The sequence below is a fragment of the Toxotes jaculatrix genome, chromosome 15, assembly GCF_017976425.1.
Source record: "Toxotes jaculatrix isolate fToxJac2 chromosome 15, fToxJac2.pri, whole genome shotgun sequence".
Taxonomy (NCBI): domain Eukaryota; kingdom Metazoa; phylum Chordata; class Actinopteri; family Toxotidae; genus Toxotes; species Toxotes jaculatrix.
The window spans coordinates 5,712,134-5,732,385 of record NC_054408.1 but is presented as its reverse complement, the minus strand read 5'-3'; the positions used below and the strand labels follow the sequence as shown (position 1 = coordinate 5,732,385).

Sequence of the window (20,252 nt, the reverse complement as noted above, 5' to 3'; positions counted from 1 at the left end):
CATAATAGGATGCTTTTAGGTGCTGATCAATGCAGGACACTATTCTGCTGCCTGAGTAGCTGCTTAAGTTTCAAACTTTGAAGACAGGATGCTTACCTGGCCATGTCTACTAAACATCCAGCGACGCTCTTATTGTATGAGATTCAAAAATTAAAAAACGCGTGAAACTTCGAGAGTATTCAGCGTGCTAACTTTAGTTTTCATAGCGTGACGCCGACTCACCTGAGTGCATTTGTGCAGGTGAACACGTGGATACTCCTCAGTGTTCAGACTGTTATACAAAACATTATTGTGACAAACGGCCTCTAGTTTCTCTCGGAGTCAAGAAAAAACTCCAGTTAAACAAAATCTATGTACAGCATTGCGGGTAAAAACCCGCCTGTGGGGACGCGCAGTCACCTATTGTATTTCCTGCAACGTCCACTAGATGGACGTACTAGGTGTATGCTAATTATACCTATGAAGCCAACCCTTGGCTGGACCCCTAGACCTGCAGAAGACCCCAGTCCCCATTTCTTTGTCTGAGATCATTCTGCTCTCTTCACTGTGAATTACGTCTCCTTCTCTGCAGAGTAAATCTTCCTGTTTCCATCTCAGCAGTTCCCACCTGTTTCCCATCAGCTGTTTCCTATCCTGTTTCTCCATTGTTCTCCAGTCAGTGAGCCGCCCTGTTTCCTACCCAGCTGCTCAATCTGTCATTCAGTTTTCCTGTTCCTCAGTAAACTGACCGCTTTTCTCATTTCACTGGGCCAATTGTATAATCAGCGCTTATCTTTTATTTACAGTTTGCGTGCTCCCAAACAATCTAACCTTTTTTTTTTTAATCACCTGACATTGTCCAAAATTATGACCATGCATCAGAATCACTGAAAAAAAATTAAAATCTTACATTAGCTTTTTTTAAATACCCATCCATTACTCACCAGTTGCAGCTCTTCTAGACCAAGAAAGAAGAGCCAAGAAATACCAATACCAAGAAAGAAGAGCACCCTTAACTCTCACACAAGCTGCTTAAGTAATGGATCTTTAAATTTATTTAAACTTATTTTGCTGTTGAATGGCAAATAAATAAATAAATATTTTTTTTATCCAACCAACACATGAAATGTTCAAACCAAAGTACACTCATTAAACAAATTCTATACTTGTCAGTAAGGAGCAAGCATTGCTTACTGTAAGAATTCAAGATTAATGCATTTATGTAACATCAGCCTTTACCTTGTGCTCCCTGTGTTCATTGATGTTGCCTTAATTCACACTTGAGCTGTGGAGGAAGAATTATGGAAATGACTGGGCTCCTACGCACAACACACCAACATAAATTTACCAGATTATGTACAGAGCAAAGTGCATTTGTATGGTGTAACAGGCTCATAGTCTCCGTTTCTCACAGTGTCAAGCAAATAAAAAAAGTATCACTGTATTCCTCCCCTGTAATATAGGCCTGTTTATTTTAAATGTCTCTGTGCATGTGGTGTTTACATATGGATCCTCTCTACAAAGTAGAGCATGTGATTCCTTTCACAAATATTACACATTTCCAAAACAAGTTTGCGTTTGTACTTACCAGTCCTTGTGTTAAAGACAGTGTAAACTCATGTCTCTTTTAGAGAGATAAAAGAGAGGCAGAGCAGAGTAGTTGAAAGCTACTGACTTTGAGCTAAAATCTTTTATTTTTAAGGACACTTGTCCTTAAAAAAGCAGTAATGCACCTGTCAGCACATCTTGGCGTAAAGTGACTCACCTATGCATACATGCATGCACTCACTGAGCACTTTACTAGGAACACCTATACAGGTGCTTATTCATGGCCACAATTCACCATCAGGATAATATGTAATTATGTCAACATGGAGCGGAATTTCAAAGAAATGTATCCGACATCTGGTGGAATCCATGCAACAAACAACTGAGGTTATTTTGAGAGCAAAGGGAGGAAGTATCAGTATTAGTATGGTGTTCCTGGTGAGTGCACAGCATGTACACAGTTCTATCTCTTGGTCACCTTGGTGACAGTGCTGAATATGGCACTAAAATAAAGTACAGTACACTCAGCTGGTTGCAGAGTACAACTTAAAAAAAACCCCCAATAACGTCTGCACTAATGCATATGATTTTAAAGCACATCCTGTCACACCATGCTGACATTTTCCACAACTGAAACTGAGCTTTTCAAAATGTTCTTCAAATATGTGGAAAGGGAAAAATTAGTTTCTTTGAAAACGCTGATGTATGGCTGTCACAGACATGGTCAAGAATTCAGTGTAACATACAGCAACATTCAGCCTCAAACTCTGTGTGCAGTCACCACAGAAACAGAAATATATGTCAGCGGCAACACCTGTATTGTGTGGTTGGCTGTAGAAAGCCGAAGCCCCATGCAACATCTGGATTAGCTTTTGTTCCACAACGTTTCTCAATTTTTGCCAGTCAGCTATAGAGGAGGTTTAACCTTCTTTAACCTGTTTCTGTTCAGGGCTGCATCTGATTGGCCAAATGTCAGCAAAAGCATGGCACATGTAAACAAAACTTATCGCATTTCAGACCAGCTTTTGCGATGTGTTTATCACGCACGTTCACATCACGATGACGATGAAAATACGATTAATTGTGCAGGCCTACTCTGAACACTCAGGTCCAATGGAAGCATTAAATAATAAAGCCAAACTTTCATTCATTCATGGGGGACCAATCACAGGGACCTGCCTGCAGAGCCCTCGTTTCTTAAGTTTTAAAACAGTCCAAAAGCGCTTGATTCTTAAATCCCAGGTGGCCACCATCAGGCGGCTGCCAGACTTTCATCTCTGCATGTTGCTTCCACATCAGAAGCTATCCATGACATTTAGTTGTAGTGCATAAGTGCATGAAATACAACTAGAGTACACACTTAAAAACAAGAAGACAGCAGAGGTAGACACTTTTATGACAGAGTTTGCCATTTTAATTAATGAATGTAATTAAATATTAATACAATGAAAAATGATAAAGAACTAGAAATTTCTTTAGGCCACATACAAGTTTGGAATTACATCTATCCCTCCCACATCCATCCTCAGTTTTTATGGTCCAATTCTAATTTTCCTTCCTGCTTGCTCACAGACACACAAGCTGTGAACGAGCCAAGCTGGTTCAGTAAACTTGGCTGTCTTTTGTAGTTTGTATCATAAACCCCACGCTGGGTCAGGCTTTGGTAGGCTTGCTTTTATGCAAACTGCTTTTGGTTGTCAGCAATGGACATATGAGGGATGAAGACCAGTTTACAGTAAATATAAAATGCTGCAATAAAGATCAAGGCCACAAACCTAAAGCTCTTAAACAAGATTGTTTACGGTTTCAAAAAGGGAACTTTACTAAACAAAAATAATTTAAAATATAACCCAACCTAGACAGTTTTGTCCATAGTAGTGAGTGTTATTCACTGTAGAGTGGATAAAGTCTTACAAACCTTTGTATGACTCTAGACTTAGTCCTTTGGGGCCAAATAAAGTAAATGATAAACTGGTGCTGACAAAAATTATGAGTACATTGGGAAAATAAGGTCTGCGTTGTAAATGAACAGAGTTATGCATTAAATGAATATGCATAATCTTGTCTGTGAGAGCCCTGCTCAACACACAAAACAGGCATTGGAAAGGCAGGAACGTAAGCTTTGATGTTATTCAGTTCATTCTTCCTCTTGTTTTCTGAAGAGGGGTGAAGAAAGAGATCACTTCTTCTCTCATCAGAACCCAGAAAGTCATTGTACATGGTGAAAACCGCCTCCTCCTTCAACTGCAAAAATGTCCAACTCCACCTAAAACATAGATGTTGTCATTAAAATGTAGATTTAAGATTTATTATTAGCTAACTTTAGTCTCTTACTTGAGCACCAGTCACAGGGGTGTCTCTCGCTTGTATAAGGCTGCACTGGTGGGACCCTCAAACTGCAGTTTGATGGCCTGCTTCAGATTAAGCTGTGGGTCTGTGGTCGTCATTGCGACCATAACGTCCTCCTGCAAGGCACTACAAGGTGGGACTGGGGTAAAACTGTAGCAAGCAGGGGGCAAAATGTTTTTCTGGGGTAGAGAATCCCAAGCTTCCCCTTGAAGTGGGCTTTGCAGCCTATATGGGTAACCCAGAGGAGGGTTCTCTCTGTTTTTAGCACCTACAGCAGGACTGTCCTGCCCTGGCATTATCCCAAGGGAAGCCATGACTGAGTGCCATTTGCCGCCAGTGTAAGTAGTCCTGTCTGCTTTTATTAAGTGTGAATTTTGTTCGTTCAATTTGTCATGATATTCAAGTCTAGATGACAAGCCTTTCTGAGGCAGTTCGCAGTTGTGTGCCATGGTAGTGACTGTGCAAACAGTGGGAGGGCTGCCTTTGGGATGCCTCTGGATGCTTCCATGGTGGCTGCCCATGCCTGAGCTCCCTGGTGGAGGGAGGGTGGAGGGACGGCTACGGCTGCGAGGCAGTGAGTGTTGTTGGATCTGCTGGATAAAGTTGAGGCTGTCAGCTGGCACTGTCTGCACCGTGGCCAGCGAGTGGCAGGTAGATGAGGTTTGAGAGCTCTGCATGGAGTGGAATCGTTCTGCAGTGGAGCCAGGAGAAGATACAGAGGAGGAAGAGGTAGCAGCTGTGACTTCACCTCCATTACTCTCTGAGATGCCTGAGGAGAGGATCTTGTTGAGCTTTGCAGGGGAGACTGTACTAGAGTTTGGCAACAGGCCTGGGTATGGCTTGGCTCCGTAGCTCTCCAAGAGCCTGACAATGTTAAAGTGCCCGTGTTTCCCAGCCACTTTTACTGGACTACGGCCATATTTATCTATGTGATCAGGATTTGCACCTCTTTCCAGAAGCATTACAACAATGTTAGTATGTCCCTCTTGGGCAGCAATACTCAGAGCTGTTGCCCCTTGGTGGCAAGCAAGGTCTATGTTGACACCACTGGCCTCTAGGAGACGATGTCCTACTTGAGCGTGTCCTGTCCAAGCCACTGAATGCAACGGTGGTCTCCCTTCTGTATCCTGTGCATTGGGATTTGCCCCATGCTTCAAAAGTAGGTCTACCATCTCCACACATCCCTGCCAGGAAGCCACATGAAGCGCTGTACGGCCCTCAGAGTCTCGGGACTCCAGAGGCACCCCTCCTTTTTCTATTAGGAGAGTAGCCATCTCAAGGCGACCCTCTAAGACCAGGAGGTAGAGCAGAGGCCTTCCCTCTGCGTCTCGGACATCAGTATCAGCCCCTCGCCTCATAAGCAGATCTGCTACCTCAGCATGGCCCTCCAGGAGGGTGGCACTCAAGGCCGAATGCCCATCATAGGCCCTGTGGTCAATGGGAGAACGTCTGTCCAACAGCAGTCTGACAGTGCTCCAGTGACCTTCCTGGGCAGCCAGTATAAGAGGGGTGCGTCCTTCAATGTCCATCTCTCCGACACGTGCCATGCTGCCTTGCTCTGTCAAAGCAGCACAAACAGCCCGATGGCCTTCACAAGCAGCAGCATGCAGTGGAGTCCAGCCGAGGTCATCCTTGTGGTTCTCGTCCAGTCCTCGGTCAAACAGTGCACGGACAACCTCGGTGCTGCCTCTTGCTGCTGCCAGGCAGAGTGCCGTCCGGCCTTCACAATCAATGGCATCCACAGCTGCTCCCCAGAAAAGCAGACGAGATACTGTCTTCATGTGACCCATTGCTGCAGCAGCCAGTAGAGGAGTAACAGCTGCTGCTGCAGGGACATTGCCATCTGGGCCAGCAGTCTCATCCACATCAGCACCGGCTTCTAACAGAAGTTCAACTATCTCATCATGGCCCTCGTAGGCTGCAAGAAGCAGTGGTGTCATGCCATCATGGTCTCTGTGTCCTGGATTAGCTCCACGCTCCAGTAACAAACTTGCTACCTCACCATAACCTTTGACCCCCGCTGCTGTAGGGGCACAGATGGCAGCGACTGACAGAGCACTGCGCCCATCTCCATCAGCTAAGTTCACTTCTGCATTATGGTCCAGCAGTATCTCCACAGCTTCATGATGTCCCATATAGGCAGCAGCAATAAGCGGAGTGCGGCCCTTGCTGTCAGCTCTGTCAACCTGTGCCCCATAGTCCAGCAGGGTTAGAACAATTTCCTCATGACCCCCCCACGCAGCAGCTCTGAGAGCAGTCCGGCCCTCACCATCGCATCCATCCACACCTGCCCCTGCATCCAGAAGAAGCCGAACAGCCTCGCTGTGTCCTCCCCAAGCCGCAGAGCGCAGAGCTGTCCAGCCTTCACTGTCAACGTGCTCCATCATCTGTGTTGTAGTTTCTGGCTCCTGGCTCTTGGCCCATTTCAGAAGCACAGATAACACTTTGACATGGCCCTGCCTGGCAGCCAAGGACAGTGGCGTTTGACCCTGATGGTCACTGATCAGCGGATCAGATCCATGTTTCAGGAGAAGTTCGACTACATTTGCAGAGCCCTCATGGGCTGCACTGGCAAGCAATGTCTGTCCGTCTGTAGAACGTAGCTGGTTTACAGACACCCCACTGTTTATCAGCTTCTTTACAGACACCTCTCTTTCAAATGCCTGTGGTAAATTAGTTCCCTCTTCATCTATACATAGAACTCCAACATTTGAGTCTGCATTCGAAAAACAGGCTGCAGATATGAGCCCAGTCCTCATTAACAGCTGAAGGACTTCCTGACTGACCAGAACAGCAGGCTGATTTAAAGATGTGGCGAGGGCACGGCTGCAGCTAGGAGTAAGAGCAGGCACATCTGCCCACAGCATCCATAGTGCCAGTAGTGAAGGGTTATCTTTATGGTGACCTGAGCAAACTAAATGTGTGGCTAGCTGGCAAGTGTCCTCAATGTCCAAGTGGGGTCCCTGCAGAGTCAAAGCCATGGCGAGCATGCTGTGACCCTCTGTTCTGCTACACAGGTACTTCTGTGTGCAATACTTCACATCCATTAGCCACTCAGCAAAGCTGGCGTGAAAAAGCAGTTTGGTGCCCCCAGGGCCGTCGATCAGGAGAGGAGAGAGGGTTCGGAGCTTGTTCTGAAAGTCCTGAAGGCTGAGCAAGGTGTCATGAGTCCAAGCTGCTGTGAACAGCTGCTGGGGTGTGAGGGGCCTCGGGGCTGCTAGGAGCACATTAAGGAGAGGCCTAACGTACACAAAGAGCCCCCGGGGGAACAGTCTTTGGCACAGCCACAGATAGAGGCCGTTGAGAGTCCCGGGGATGTCCCGGATCTCCCGCAGGCCCACCAGTGCAGCTGCCACACCATCCAGCACACGCTCGAGGAAAAGAAAGCAGCCGCCGCTCTTGATGTGCAGTAAATTCAGCATGTCAGCCGTGTCAGGGGTGAGCTGACGGCGAAGTGCCGCTTCTTCATCCAGGCGGCAGAGTATGTACTGCTGCACATCATGAACTGATGGGGGCTTCCGCAGATCATCCAGACAAAGCTTACGAAAACCTGCAACACAGAAAGAGGTTTTTTACTGACTGGCATAGATCTAATATTCTCTTTTTTGTTTTTAGACAGGTAGCAAGACTTTTGAAGACATCATCAAGGGCTCTAAAAAATATAATGGGCATTTTCTCTTCTCTGACATTTTATATCATTAATCAATTCATCGAGAAAATAATCAGAAGATTAATTGGTAATGAAAATAATCATTAGTTGCAGGTCTACTGTAGTGCATAAGTGGGTCATCAGGTTCCACTGCTACAAAACAACGCCTCCTTACTTCATTTATAATTTGTTAATGAAATGAAGCTGGAACATATAATTAGAGCACTCCAGCTAGTACCAGCTTTTAACAAGAATTACATTCAAACATCCCTTTTCCTGTAGTTACGTAAAAATCTTGGCTGAGATTCTCCATCTTATTAGGGCCACTTAGACTTTGAGTCTGAACACAAGATCAGAACTGTAGCCAAGATTCTTTTATTTCTTATGCAGCAGTTGCATAACCACTGGATGCATTGTTAATGCATATGTTAAGGACACCAGGAATAATAATTTTGTTGTGATGCATCACAATAAAGAGTCACTGTTTAAACTTTCAGTGCCTGATCCCCACCACACATGCACCTGAAGTGGTTTATTTTTATGCCTTGCCACATAAAGGTTCAAATTCATGAAATCTCTTTTTAGAGTTACTTTTTCTTTATACCTGAGAACATCTTGCACACAGCCTTGTTGTGACGGCGGACGGAGCAGACCAGCAGCAGCCAGCCAGGCAGCAGATGTTGATTGGTGGCCAGGAGCTCTGCGATGGAGCTGCTCGTCCCACTTCCTGTACCCACTTCGTATCCTACATCCAGAGAGTCCACCACCAGCATCAGAGTCTGGGCAGGAGGAGGAAGGTCTAACAGGGGTCCCAACACTGCTCTAAGAGAGAGACAGACAGACAGACACACAAAGGAAGAGACACCGGTGTAAAAACCACAGGAGTGGTGGGCGGAAGGGGGGGGGGGGGGGGGGGGGGTTGAAAGCAACAGTAACAGTGTGAACATTGTCTTTTATTTTGACTGCAGTGTAATTACATCACAGATAAACACAGTAGGTCAGACCTTTTGCACATAAAGTCGGTGACATTAAATGAAATCCCTTGCATCAACACTCTGGCAGCTATTTTGCCATGACCTGAGGCAATTCCAGTTCAAGAACAGAAATGACTGATTTATATGTTTTTTTTCTCTTTTGTTTTCCATTTAACACATTTTAGAAAAAATCTTACCTTAGCTCTGGGGCTTATAGATTTGCATTGAGTGTACCAAAACAACCAACATCAAGAAAAAAATAAATGGCTATGGGAAAACTGTCAGAACGTAAAAAAAATTGAATGTTAAACTGTAACACAATCCTTCTCTGCTATAGTTTATTAATCTAAAATATTCATGAAGACATTCTGGCTTTAAGCTGCCATTCTTCTTTACTCCAGACAGCATTCACCTCAACCCTTAAACTTTGATTAGACAACAAAAATGGAAAATTCCATATATTCTACTGTGATTAAACACTGGGACACATTGTAAAACAGTAAAACAATTCAGAACAAACACCTAAATAACAGTGTAATTGTCCTTTAAAGCCCAGTCAGCACCCACACCCTGTTGTGATCTGATGGTGACTCAGGTTACTATAACCTCTGAAATTTCCTTCTCCACCCTGGGCATGCTTGCACACACACACGTGGGCTGATAGTGTACACAGGTAATAAAAACACACACACACTCTCCTAACATACCCATGCACACTTCCCTGCTGCTGATTAAAATTTTCATGTAGTTTATTATTATTTTCGTTGTTGTTTCAGTAACAGTTCGATAGCCAGATAGCAAAGGGCTTTTGGACTCTGATCTTTTATTCCAGAATCTAGACAAAGGACCTGAGGCAAGTTAATGTGAGGAGAATGAAATCCTGCAGTCAACATGAGACACAGAGCTGCCGGAGAATGAAAACTTCACAATGAAAGTGAAAGTTGTATGAGGGTAGCTGGGGGGACTTAAGAGTAAAGCTGATGCTCTAGAATGGCTACTGTGTCTGCAGTAAATATATGGATGAGCCAAAGACAAAAACAACTTTGTTTTCTGACAACTACAATGTTAGGGTTGCTGCACAGTAATCCTTGTTATTATAGAAACCTACTGTCTCCCTGTCTTAACAAAGATGGACTCTTAGTCTCCATTGTAAAAAAGCAATCACATTTAATAACCAGAAAGTCAACAACAAGTTTAATAAATATATATGTACCAGGTCTGATTTAATTCTGTGTTCTACTTTGCAGAGATTTGTACAGACCTACATGTGGCTACAGGGGTCTTATTTTGAAGGTGACAAACAGTGATTAACCTGTGACAGGAGTGTGTTATGAATGGGTTACACAGAGGCTGAATTCAAGTCAATTATCCTGCGACAAACACAGGGCGTCTTTGTGCGTCTGTGCTGTTATTAGTGTTAATGTCTATGTTTAAGAATGACCAGAAGGTCCAGTCACCTTTAGTCATCAAACTGTTTTTCTTTAAACCGGATTTAAAGAAAAAAAAAACAAAAACAGACTTTTAAATCACAGAAGAAAAAAAAAATCTCTTCAATCTCAACATTAACAACAGTCTGTATTTTGAATGTGATTCCAGTGCCTAACAATAGAAAATCAAGCAACGTTTCCAATTTTGTAAAGGCAGAATATGCTGCTACCGGGAAGGAAACAGCTTCAGAACTGTTTACAAAACACTGGGAAGAGGTCATTCAAGCAGCAAGCAGAGCAATTACGCCAGAAATGCATGAAAAATTTCAGTTTACTCTGGCTAATACAGAACATTGGCAAATTAACCAAACGGAGGCCTGTGAGGCTAAATTAGTAAATGAAAGCAGCAGGGTCATTAACTCAGAGTGTCGAGGTCAACAACAGAATATCGGTCTCAGGATTAACATATGCAAAGAGAGTGAGGGGTGAAATTTCAACGAACATCACGGAAATTAGTCTTTTACAATGATTAAACTCATGATGAAACAATCTGCCTTGTTGAGCTACAGTCATGAAATTGTGAATTACTAAATGCACCATGTTCTGAAACAAACAAGCTCCTCCATTATACAGTCCCTTTATTAACACATCTGTCCTCACATAATGGACATTTTAATGAGTGTCACTTATTAGGAAATGCTGCATCATTTATTGGTGACAACATGTTCATTGGTTCAGAGTTTAGCAGGGTTAGGGTGATGAATTAGTTAGTAGATAAAACCCTTAATAACTTAAGACTCATTAAATGTGGGATTTGCTGTGTGAAATAGTACGTCTGTTCTTTTCCCTGAAGGTGTGTGCGTATATATATATATATATATATATATATATATATATATATATATATATATATCATGTTAGTTGAGGCACTGAACTGTGTTAAGCCTGCAAGTTATTTCACACTTTTTTTAAAAACCTCTTTAGGGCTGCAACTATTATCTGTGAATGCTCTTTTTTTTTTAAATTAATCATTCAATTAAAAAGGATTTTGTACAAAGGACTGTCAAAAACCCCAAAGTATTAAAATTACTATGCTTTAAAAAAAAGATGGAAGACGCAAATATTGTGTATCAGAGGTACAAAACAACATAAATAAGGGAGAAATAATGATCACACCTAGAAAATTTCTTTAGTCACGGTTTCCCACAATGTCTTTATCTTTAGATATTTACAGACCAAGCCTTAATGTGTGTGATTCATCTCATTACTTTGACAACACAGCTGCCTTGACTTTTATCATTGAGCATATCCTGCAATTAAAAGCTAAATGAAACCCTGCCCTGTGTCACAGCTGCAACTGGGTTACAACAAGCTTATCATACCTCTGAGTGCTTTAGTCATCTGATTAAAGCAAGAGCGAAGGAGGAAGTGTAATAACCTTTCATTGCGACTTTAATGTTTTCGGCTTCATTCAACTCACATAGTTCTGGACACTGTTCTGTGTGTGACCTTTGACCCTCAGCTTTAATTAGACTTGTAAACAGGAGCAATAATTTGGAGGTTGCCTCTCTGCGATCATATCACTCCACTACTTAAATCACCTCACTGGTTTTCTAACCTCCTCTCAGGCCTCGGGTGATGGTTCTCTAACTTAAGATGCAGAGCTTAGGTTACTTTGGTCCTGTTCTCTGTAACTAGCTGCCTGATGACCACACACAAAAGCAAACTGAAATTATTTTCTCCCAGTTTGTTGTGAAAAGCAAAGTAAGTGGGCCAGCCGCGGGATCATAAACTAGTCGATGTCAGCCTGAATTCAAAAGCTAACTACTGTTTCATCCATCAGCCAACGGTGAACTGTCAAATATAAATACACTGTGTAACACATGTACACATAAATATGACAGATCATTTGGTTTGCATGGTAACATTTATTTACGCACGTCAGAATGTGAATGCGTGGATTTTCCTTGATGTGTCAAAAAGTGAAAAGCAATTTAAAAAGCAGTGTGTTGGTCTTGTGTTTTGGCAGTTTCTGCATTTTCCAGTGAGCAAAATGTGGCAACCACACAGCAACTGTCCCCTCAATGACATTACAGTCTGTTTGTGACAGTTGTGACTATCACGGTGACAAAATTTGTCCACAGACAGACAGACACTTGCCAAAGTACTCAAAACCACCTCTGTGGTAGTTCCTGCTACAGTAGGTGTCTCCCAGATCACATTTTGTTATGATGACACACACACAGACTCACAAGATGAAAACAATACCAGCCACGCTGTCGCGGCTGATGATGACTGCTGAGCACTCATGGGTCAGAGCGTCAACATGCTGACAGGTGTCGTGGCTGGAGTGATCCCATTACAAAATGGTACTTTCAGTCTAACTGCAGGAAGTTTCAGGCAGAGGGAACAGCAGCACATAAAAGTTCAGTATAGAGTTAATGACTTGCTGACTACATTGAGCTACCAGCTGGTTTCAGGCATACGTCCTGTCCCTGCCCTTTCACTGCCAGTTCAAGCCCATGTTTCATCAGTTTGTCGACGGCCGTTCTCACATGGCAGCGTTTTGCCCTCAGCCACTTTCTCTCTCGAGAGAGCTCCACACACTAACAGCTGCTGGCTGTGAGCCAGTCTGAGGGGAATGTGGAATCCAGCTCGGTACTTTACACCAGAGGAGAGCAAACACAGGAGGAGGGTAAAAGGACTCAGACTCATCGCAGAGTAAACACACCAGGAGAGAGTGAAAAAGTCCTAGAGAGGAGAGCGACCTCACTGACTGGTCACCAGGGCACTGGAGGCAGTTTTTTTTTTTTTTTACCTCTTTGTTCTTTTTTTTTTCCCCTCTCTGAAAGGATGTTGTGTCGTAAATAACACTGTAGCATTCATTCACGCTGCAGGCCCATTGTGTGTGCTGTGAATGGGCTGCATTATGAGACGAGAAACAAATATAAGACGGGGAAGAATGGCTACTGCCGTCTTTTTCCTGTGACTGTCCTGACTTCTCTTTGCATCACTGAAGGCCACATGATTTTAGATTTACAGGCTCTGAGATACTTTTTGTCTGTTGACATTCTAAACATCTGCAGAGAATCATACTCTATTTATAAAAAACAAAAAAGTGCAGCCTTTTCCCCCCACAGCTGAGTTTGACACTCAGTCACTCTTCTTCTATTTAGAGTGGGAGGTTTTTTATTTTGGATATGGATATTTTATGACAGTGTTTCTGACATTGCAGCAAGGGAAGATAATTCAATATCATTATTTATCAGTTCTCAATGGAACTGTATCATGATATCATAGCTGTATTTACAAAACGAAGGACAGTGGAACATGAATTGCCATCAGTGTCAGTACACTGATAACAAATAGTAGGTGACATGGATGCAATTTTATATCAAGGTGTATGCAATTTGTGAGCAATATCCACCATGTGCTGGAAGGCACTAATGCACAAATCATCCACAACTCAAAGTAGTCAAATTAATCAGCAACAATTATGATAATCGAATAATTGTTTAAAAAAACTGCTAAATATTTACTAATATTTCTCTTTGATATGTCAATGTAAAATAAACATCTTGAGATTTGAGACTATTGGTCGTACAAAACATATCTCAGTCTAAATCTGTAATGAAAACAGTCAGTAACAGGCTACAAATCAAATTTCATAGGATTCATGTTTAGATTCCTCAGGTTAACTAAACACAAAATGGATCATCAACATGTCCCTGATCGAAATCGAAACTTGTCTGGTTGACAACGGACCTGATGACATCACTGTAAATAGGGGGCTATAACTACTTCAACTGACACATGACAAATGTTTTTGGTCACAACAACCACGTCGAAGCTGACTGTTAACAAAACACAAGAAACTTGTGGCACAGGTTTCCACCAGGTTGTATTCACTGATGTGAATCGGATAATAATCTATTAAACCACTTTTTTGGCCTGCCGACACATGTAATTTCACTCGGCTGCTCCTGCTTTCATCAAGAGTATCACCATTTACAGTATGTGATACCACACATAAATTTTGCTGGGTTGAGCTGGGAATGAACCAAGCTCTTATACATGCACACACACGCCGAGCGTCTGGACGGGTTCCATGCTCGATACCTCTCGGCAACTTTCCCCTCCCTGTCATTTGACAACCTTGAAATTTCCCTTAAATCTGGTTCAATAAAAAGTTCCCCCCGTCAGATCAAGCGTGTGACAGTCACATTAAATACACTGCACCGTGACATCCTCACTGTGAGAATTTTCAAAGGAAAGATTCGAAATAACGTGATACAAACCTCTTGAAAGTGTCGTCAGGGTCTCTCTGACAGGTGAGAGGCTCCAAAGCAGAGGATACAGATGGGCTGCTGAGGATCTCTTTGTACCCGGGAGAGAGGAGAGGTGAGGTCCTCAGCTGCTCCACCAAGCCCAGGACAAACCTCCACAGCACTGTACTCCTCTGGTCCTCCCTCTGGCAGAAGTGGGAGGCCAGGCAGCGTGGTGCTAGCCCAACTGCCAGTCCTGCTTTCGAGGTGGGCCACACCACCTCAGTACACAGGGCAGTCTTTCCAGCGCCGGGGCCCCCCATCACCAGCAGCCCTGGCGGTTGGCCTGGCACGGAGCGGGAGTCCAGGCAGTGCCGCAGCTTATCCAGGGCCCATTCCCGGCAGTAGAAACGCCGGCCCTGGAGCAAGCTGGAGCTGCTGCCAAATCCACTGCTACTCATTTGCTCCTGGTGGTCTGACATCCAGGGGAAAACACGCTGCTCTGAACTCCACGTGCCATGCTCCTCCACTGGTTTTACTCTGACTTTAAGGTTGAGCTGCAGCTGGCAACAGCTCTGGCTCGTGACAGCTCTGGGCAATGCCTGGGTATTTTATCTAACCGGCAGTTCCTGAAAGTGTTGCATCAGGTGATTATTATCAGTTGCTGTCCTTCCCCTGCAGGTCTTGAGGTGCAAACTCTGAGACGAAGAGGAGTGAGAGAAGGAGGTCGAGTGAGCTAATGGTTCATCTCGTAATTTCCTTCATTTGTCTTGATCTTTCTGTCGCTGGGTTTGAAACACAGAAGCGAGGAAGACGATCTGTGGTTACCACAGTTCATCATGCCTCTCCTGGAGATCGTGGAGCTGCTCTGTCAAAAAAAATCAGAAAGAGGGAAAAGGAATGAGTCAAGAAGAGGAACTGACAGCACGTTTCACTCAAATATAATGACACTGTATCTCACCCCTCCCCTGCCTGAGTCATCCTCCGTCTTCCAATTACAGCTACAGTCTTGCCTCCTCTCAGTTTCTGTCCCACTTCTCGTACGGTTTCAAGCATCGATCCCAAACTGCAGCTTTAACATGAAATTCTCTTTTCCGTTCTCACGCCTTAAGCTCTTTCTAACCCTCCATTCATACCTCACACCTCCCTCTATCATACTGTCTCTCTGTTTCTCATGCTCTCCGGTTTTTCTTGTTTTTTTTTTTTTTGTCTCCTCCCTCCCCTGGTGTTTCTGGGCATGTAAAGACATGCACAGGAGTGCGGAGCAGAGTGAGAGAGAGAGAGAGAGGGAGGACTCATGAGGCTGTGAGCAATTCCACAGTTGACAGGTGGGAGGGGTTACCTGGGGTCAAGGCTCAGTCACAGGGCAATACTACACCTCAAGCTTTAGTTTTAGGTGATTAATCCACATAAAGCTTTGTGAACACTAGAAGATATGCAAAATCTAAACCGATTTTAAAAAGTAGGAGAACACAGACTTAACAGATTTAACGGACTTTTGACACACTTGGTGTTTATACTAAAAGATTTGAGGGTTCCAGGGATTTAAGATCTCACAGAAACTTGCGTGATCAAATGGGGTTTCAAATTTTTCATCATTTTACAAGATATTATGAATGAAGAGAATAAACAAAAAGATTATTCTATTTGAATATAGTCTTTTGTTACTACAAACTGATGTCAAAGGTCACTGAGCCACATTAATACCACTGTAACTTTGTGTTAAAAGGAAATGATACTGGACAACTAATGTCAATAAAATTCAGATAACTGCTGCCAATATCAAAGTGAAACTTCACAAATAGTTTGCAAAAAAAAAGGCTTTCAAGCACTTCCAGTAATTTGTCACACCACCACCCCTGGATGATTAGCTGTTAGAAGCTCTGAGCCGTTTTGACCATTTGCTGAATTTTTAGGCAATGTACCAAAGTCTGAAGTAAATTTTATGTTGTCTTTTATCCAGTGTGCACACAACTATACATGACACATAAAGTACTGCGATTCAGCACATATAGCTGTACATAATCATATGGGTATAAACTGAGGGGATGTAACAAAGCCCTGACATTTTTATTCTGTGGATTCAATCAATGAAAAAGAAAAAAAGATTAAAAACCTGTATGACAACCAGAAAGGGAAAAGCCCTAAAAGATGGTTGGACCCCTGATAAAAAAAAACCTTATAGGAATCCAGACGAGGAATGTCACAAGTTTCCGTGACAAAGTTGACATGATGATGATGAGAGTGCACACTGCTGCTCATTTAAAGTCACTGACTAATTAAACATCAGCTGCATTAAGCTGAATCTGTCAGATTTTAACTGTGATTAAACACTTTGAACAGAAAAAAAAACGTACTGCTGTGCTTATCATCTATACCAAGATAGCCTGACGACTGTTATTCAGAGAGCTAAATGGAGACAAAAGAACAAGTAAGAACAGCCAGCTGATTTTCTTATAAGCCAATGGATTTATTTTTTAACGTGCACCATTTTACCTCTATGGCTTTGCTGCTCTCAGAGCAAGACATACCCTCCTACAGGAGGATGACACATGTTGTGCACTTACACTGTCAGCTGACAAGTGCCAAATACTGGAAATGAACTGGAAAATGAAGAGATGTGCGTTTTAGCAAGTCACTGATGACAGTAATGAAGAGAAGTGGCACCAAGCCACTGAAGTTGTCTACATTCTTGTCATTACTTGTGGTATTTACAAAGCCCTCTAAACCTGGCATGAAGCCTGTAAAGACAACGGTGCAGCAACCAAAGCCAGCGGCAGTGTCTTTATGGCACCTCACTGACATGATGTCTGTGCAAAAATTAAATCAACCCATGTCAGTTTAATTTATGTAGTCAAAACACCCAGGCACAGTGACTTCTTGAAGTCTAATAGACACAGTGTGTTGCTTACCTGCACAAAGGAAACAAGTTCTGTAAAAAAAATTAAACAGAACTTAGTACTACTTTTACATACTGTCTACACACTGTTCAACAAGCGTGTCGGTTTCTATTTAAGTCCAACATTAGATTAGATTAATTTTGAAAACTATAAGGGTACATATAACGATCTCTACTTTCACTCTACCACCCTGCTGTTACAGAAATACTTTCTATATCTGTCTCAGATTTTGTCAGGCACACAGTAAAAAAGCCTATAAGAAACTTGGTAACACATATACATGGCCAAGAAATACACAACCCCCAGAAGACATCTCGATGGAGACATAAGGTTGCTATAACTCCCTAACCTGGTTATGGAAACCGGGTTTCCCGTTCACATGATCTTTAAGAAATAAGCTTCCTAGAGAAATCCAAATGTAACCTGACTGTAAATGCACTAAATAAAGTTGCTAAGCAGCCATCCCAGACACTGCATATGAGTACTAATATAAGACATATAAACTGTTTTATATTTGGCTTAAAGGAATAGTTAAAAATAAAAGAGACATTTTGGGAAATAAACTTATTTGCTTTTTTGATAAGAATTAAATGAGAAGATCATATGAGACCACAGCTGGTGAGAGTTAGATGAGAGAATGATATCACTCTCATGTCTGTGCCGGTGTTACACTATATCCTGTGAGGGTAAATGGTAAATGGACTGCACTTACACAGCGCTTTCCTCGTCTAATCGACCACTCAAAGCGCTTTATGATACATGCCACTGACCCATTCACACACACATTTATACACACACACACACACTCACTCACACACTGATGGTACTACCATTAGCAGCAATCTGGGGTTCAGTATCCTGCCCAAGGACACTTCAACATGCAGACTGGAGGACCACCAATCTTCGCTATTAGTGGACAACCTGCTCTATATCCAGAGACAGCTGCCCACTGTAGAGTGTGACTGTAGGGGGCGCTGTTGCGTGGATTTTAGTTGGTATAAGGCCCTGACAAGGTATCTTACAATATTCAGATGCTTATAATTTTTGTTCAACGTCCGACGGCCTGTGTCAGAAGCTAGGAACTTCATTCTAATGAATAGAATGAAGTGCTCTTGTAAAGAGGACAAAAAAAGTTAATTTTGCAAATAACCACTTGTAGAAAGTAACATCCCTGCAACAGCGCCACCTGTGGTTAAACTTTAAGGTGAGTGTGGATTAACACCAGGAAGCAATCAGCTTAGCTTAGCATGAAGAATAGGAACATGGGGGAACCAGCTAGCAAGACACACCTAACAACTCCAAAGCTCACTCATTACCACACCATATCGCATTAATCCGTTTAATAAAGAAAAAAATGTAACAACTGACATTTTTTTCTATTTCTTAGCATAAAACGGTGAGAGGCAGTGACTTTGAAGAGAGTACAGACGCTGTCCAGGCAACCATCAGAGACACTGCACAGATAACAGCTGTTATTTGTCAAGATTAATTGGTTATAATACACATCTGCCCCTAAAACATCAAAATGCCATTTGTGAAATGAGAACAAGCACGTTTCAGTGCCTGTGTTCAACGATTTAGATGTTTATGTTGCATTTTTAGGTTTTGCATTGATTTCTAAATTTTTTATACGCCTTTCAGCATATATTACTCAGCCTACTAAACCCTGGCGAAATATGGCATTCACTGTACCTTAAACACTACAGCCAATCAGCTGCTTCACTTTGGTCTCATTTGTGTCGCTGTCGGAATCTACAGGTGATCCGCCGCAGGCTCTCAGCTCCTCACCTGTCTGCTCTTACAGCACCAGCATGATGATACTTTCCCTACAGGTATAATGAAAACATATAGTCTACGTGCCAGTGTGCGTTTTAACTGACTGAACTCGTTAACCACGGTGCGCAGTGGTCGACGCCATTGTAAACAAAAACACACACAAAGCGCTGCTCAGACACTTTTGTCAGTTTGTTTCCGAGTAAAGCTCCGTGAGTCAGAAATACCATTCATTTTCCCTCGAATAACGTGACCGAGCGTAAAATCCATTAAAACGCGAGCTTACCTGACAGGAACGCGCTCCATCTCCGTCTCTCTCCTCGACTCTCCGTACCGACACACACACACAAACACACACCACTCCACTCCACCGGATTTAATCACGTGTATCCTCTCCCACAATCCTCTATACCATCACATTAAACGCGAATTTACTGTTATTTCTGGTCTCGATTCTCTGCAGCCCACATTTCAAAGACTCATATTCCCTCACTCCGTCCCCTCAGAGGTCTGCTCCACTCTGCTTCCTTGAGAGGAAATAAAATTGAAGGATTGAGTCTCACATCCTCTGCGCGGCTGGTTTCACACAGATATGTTAGACTGGTCAACAGGTTCAGATCCTGGTCTTAGTTTTACTGCGAGGCTATGACTGTGGAAGTCCAGTTATGCCAGATAAAGACCAGAATAGATTAAAAGAATAACAAAAATATAAATACTCATGATACATCATTATACGAAGAAATCTTTTAGCACACAAAGACATGACCTAAAAACAAAAGAAGTCTTTTTTTTATTTACCAAATAAAACTGGTAAGATAGAAAGTAAAGTGACTAAGTTAGACTAATTTTGTCTTTTGCCCCACCAGCAAAATTTTGCCTCGCACCCCCCCCCCCCCCCCCCCCCCCCCCACACACACACACACACACAAATACATTTGCAAATGACTGGGCCTCTATGTTTAAAAGGTTTTTCCAGGATATTAAATTACTGACACCTGCTGACCAAAAGAGGGAAAATGTGGTTTAGTTTGTGATTTGCTGAGTGAGCAGTGGGAAGAAAGGAATGTTGGGAATGTGTGTAAGTATTCCTTCAATCTTAACTGAATTTTTCCAGTAAGTTGTGCTGATTACTGTGGAGGGACGTAATGTGTTTGGTCCAAACCACAAAAACTTTGCTTTAACCTGTAAAGGCCTCAGACTGTCCCACGATCTCAGCTGAACTCACAGTGAAATGAGAAATGACCTTTTCACCCTGTTAGCTAATTCTCTACATTCTAACATACAGACCAATAAATACCAAAAATCTCCTCTCAGAATCAATGACTTTCATATTTCCCACTGAAGGTTTCATCAGGAAAATATATTTTTGGATGATGAAATGCTGAGTG

The 20,252-nt window shown here is 42.8% G+C and overlaps 1 protein-coding gene across 4 annotated transcripts; it reads right to left on the bottom strand.

Moving 5' to 3' along the window:
• Positions 1-2,923: 2,923 nt before the first annotated feature.
• On the bottom strand, positions 2,924-19,296 carry ankrd50l (ankyrin repeat domain 50-like). Of its 4 annotated transcripts, XM_041057320.1 has the most exons (5): positions 15,153-15,333; positions 14,225-15,059; positions 8,130-8,347; positions 3,862-7,426; positions 2,924-3,793 (listed from the first exon to the last, which is right to left on the bottom strand). In XM_041057320.1, the coding sequence occupies exons 2-4, from the start codon at positions 14,671-14,673 to the stop codon at positions 3,873-3,875; spliced, it is 4,221 nt and encodes a 1,406-aa protein (XP_040913254.1). In that variant the 5' UTR covers positions 14,674-15,059; positions 15,153-15,333; the 3' UTR covers positions 2,924-3,793; positions 3,862-3,872. The 4 variants fall into 4 exon arrangements, with proteins under 4 accessions (XP_040913254.1, XP_040913252.1, XP_040913251.1 ...); XM_041057318.1 differs by lacking the exon at positions 15,153-15,333 and adding an exon at positions 19,151-19,296 and having other exon boundaries at positions 2,924-7,426; XM_041057317.1 differs by having other exon boundaries at positions 2,924-7,426.
• Positions 19,297-20,252: the final 956 nt, after the last annotated feature.

What these genes read in the sequence shown, in the direction of transcription:
- ankrd50l (XM_041057318.1), bottom strand. Translation starts at nt 14,673, where the DNA reads ATGTCAGACCACCAGGAGCAAATGAGTAGCAGTGGATTTGGCAGCAGC. An exon ending in CCTGACGACACTTTCAAGAG is followed by an intron (nt 8,348 to 14,224) that starts GTTTGTATCACG and finishes TCTCTCTCTTAG; the next exon opens with AGCAGTGTTGGGACCCCTGT. An exon ending in TGTGTGCAAGATGTTCTCAG is followed by an intron (nt 7,427 to 8,129) that starts GTATAAAGAAAA and finishes TCTGTGTTGCAG; the next exon opens with GTTTTCGTAAGCTTTGTCTG.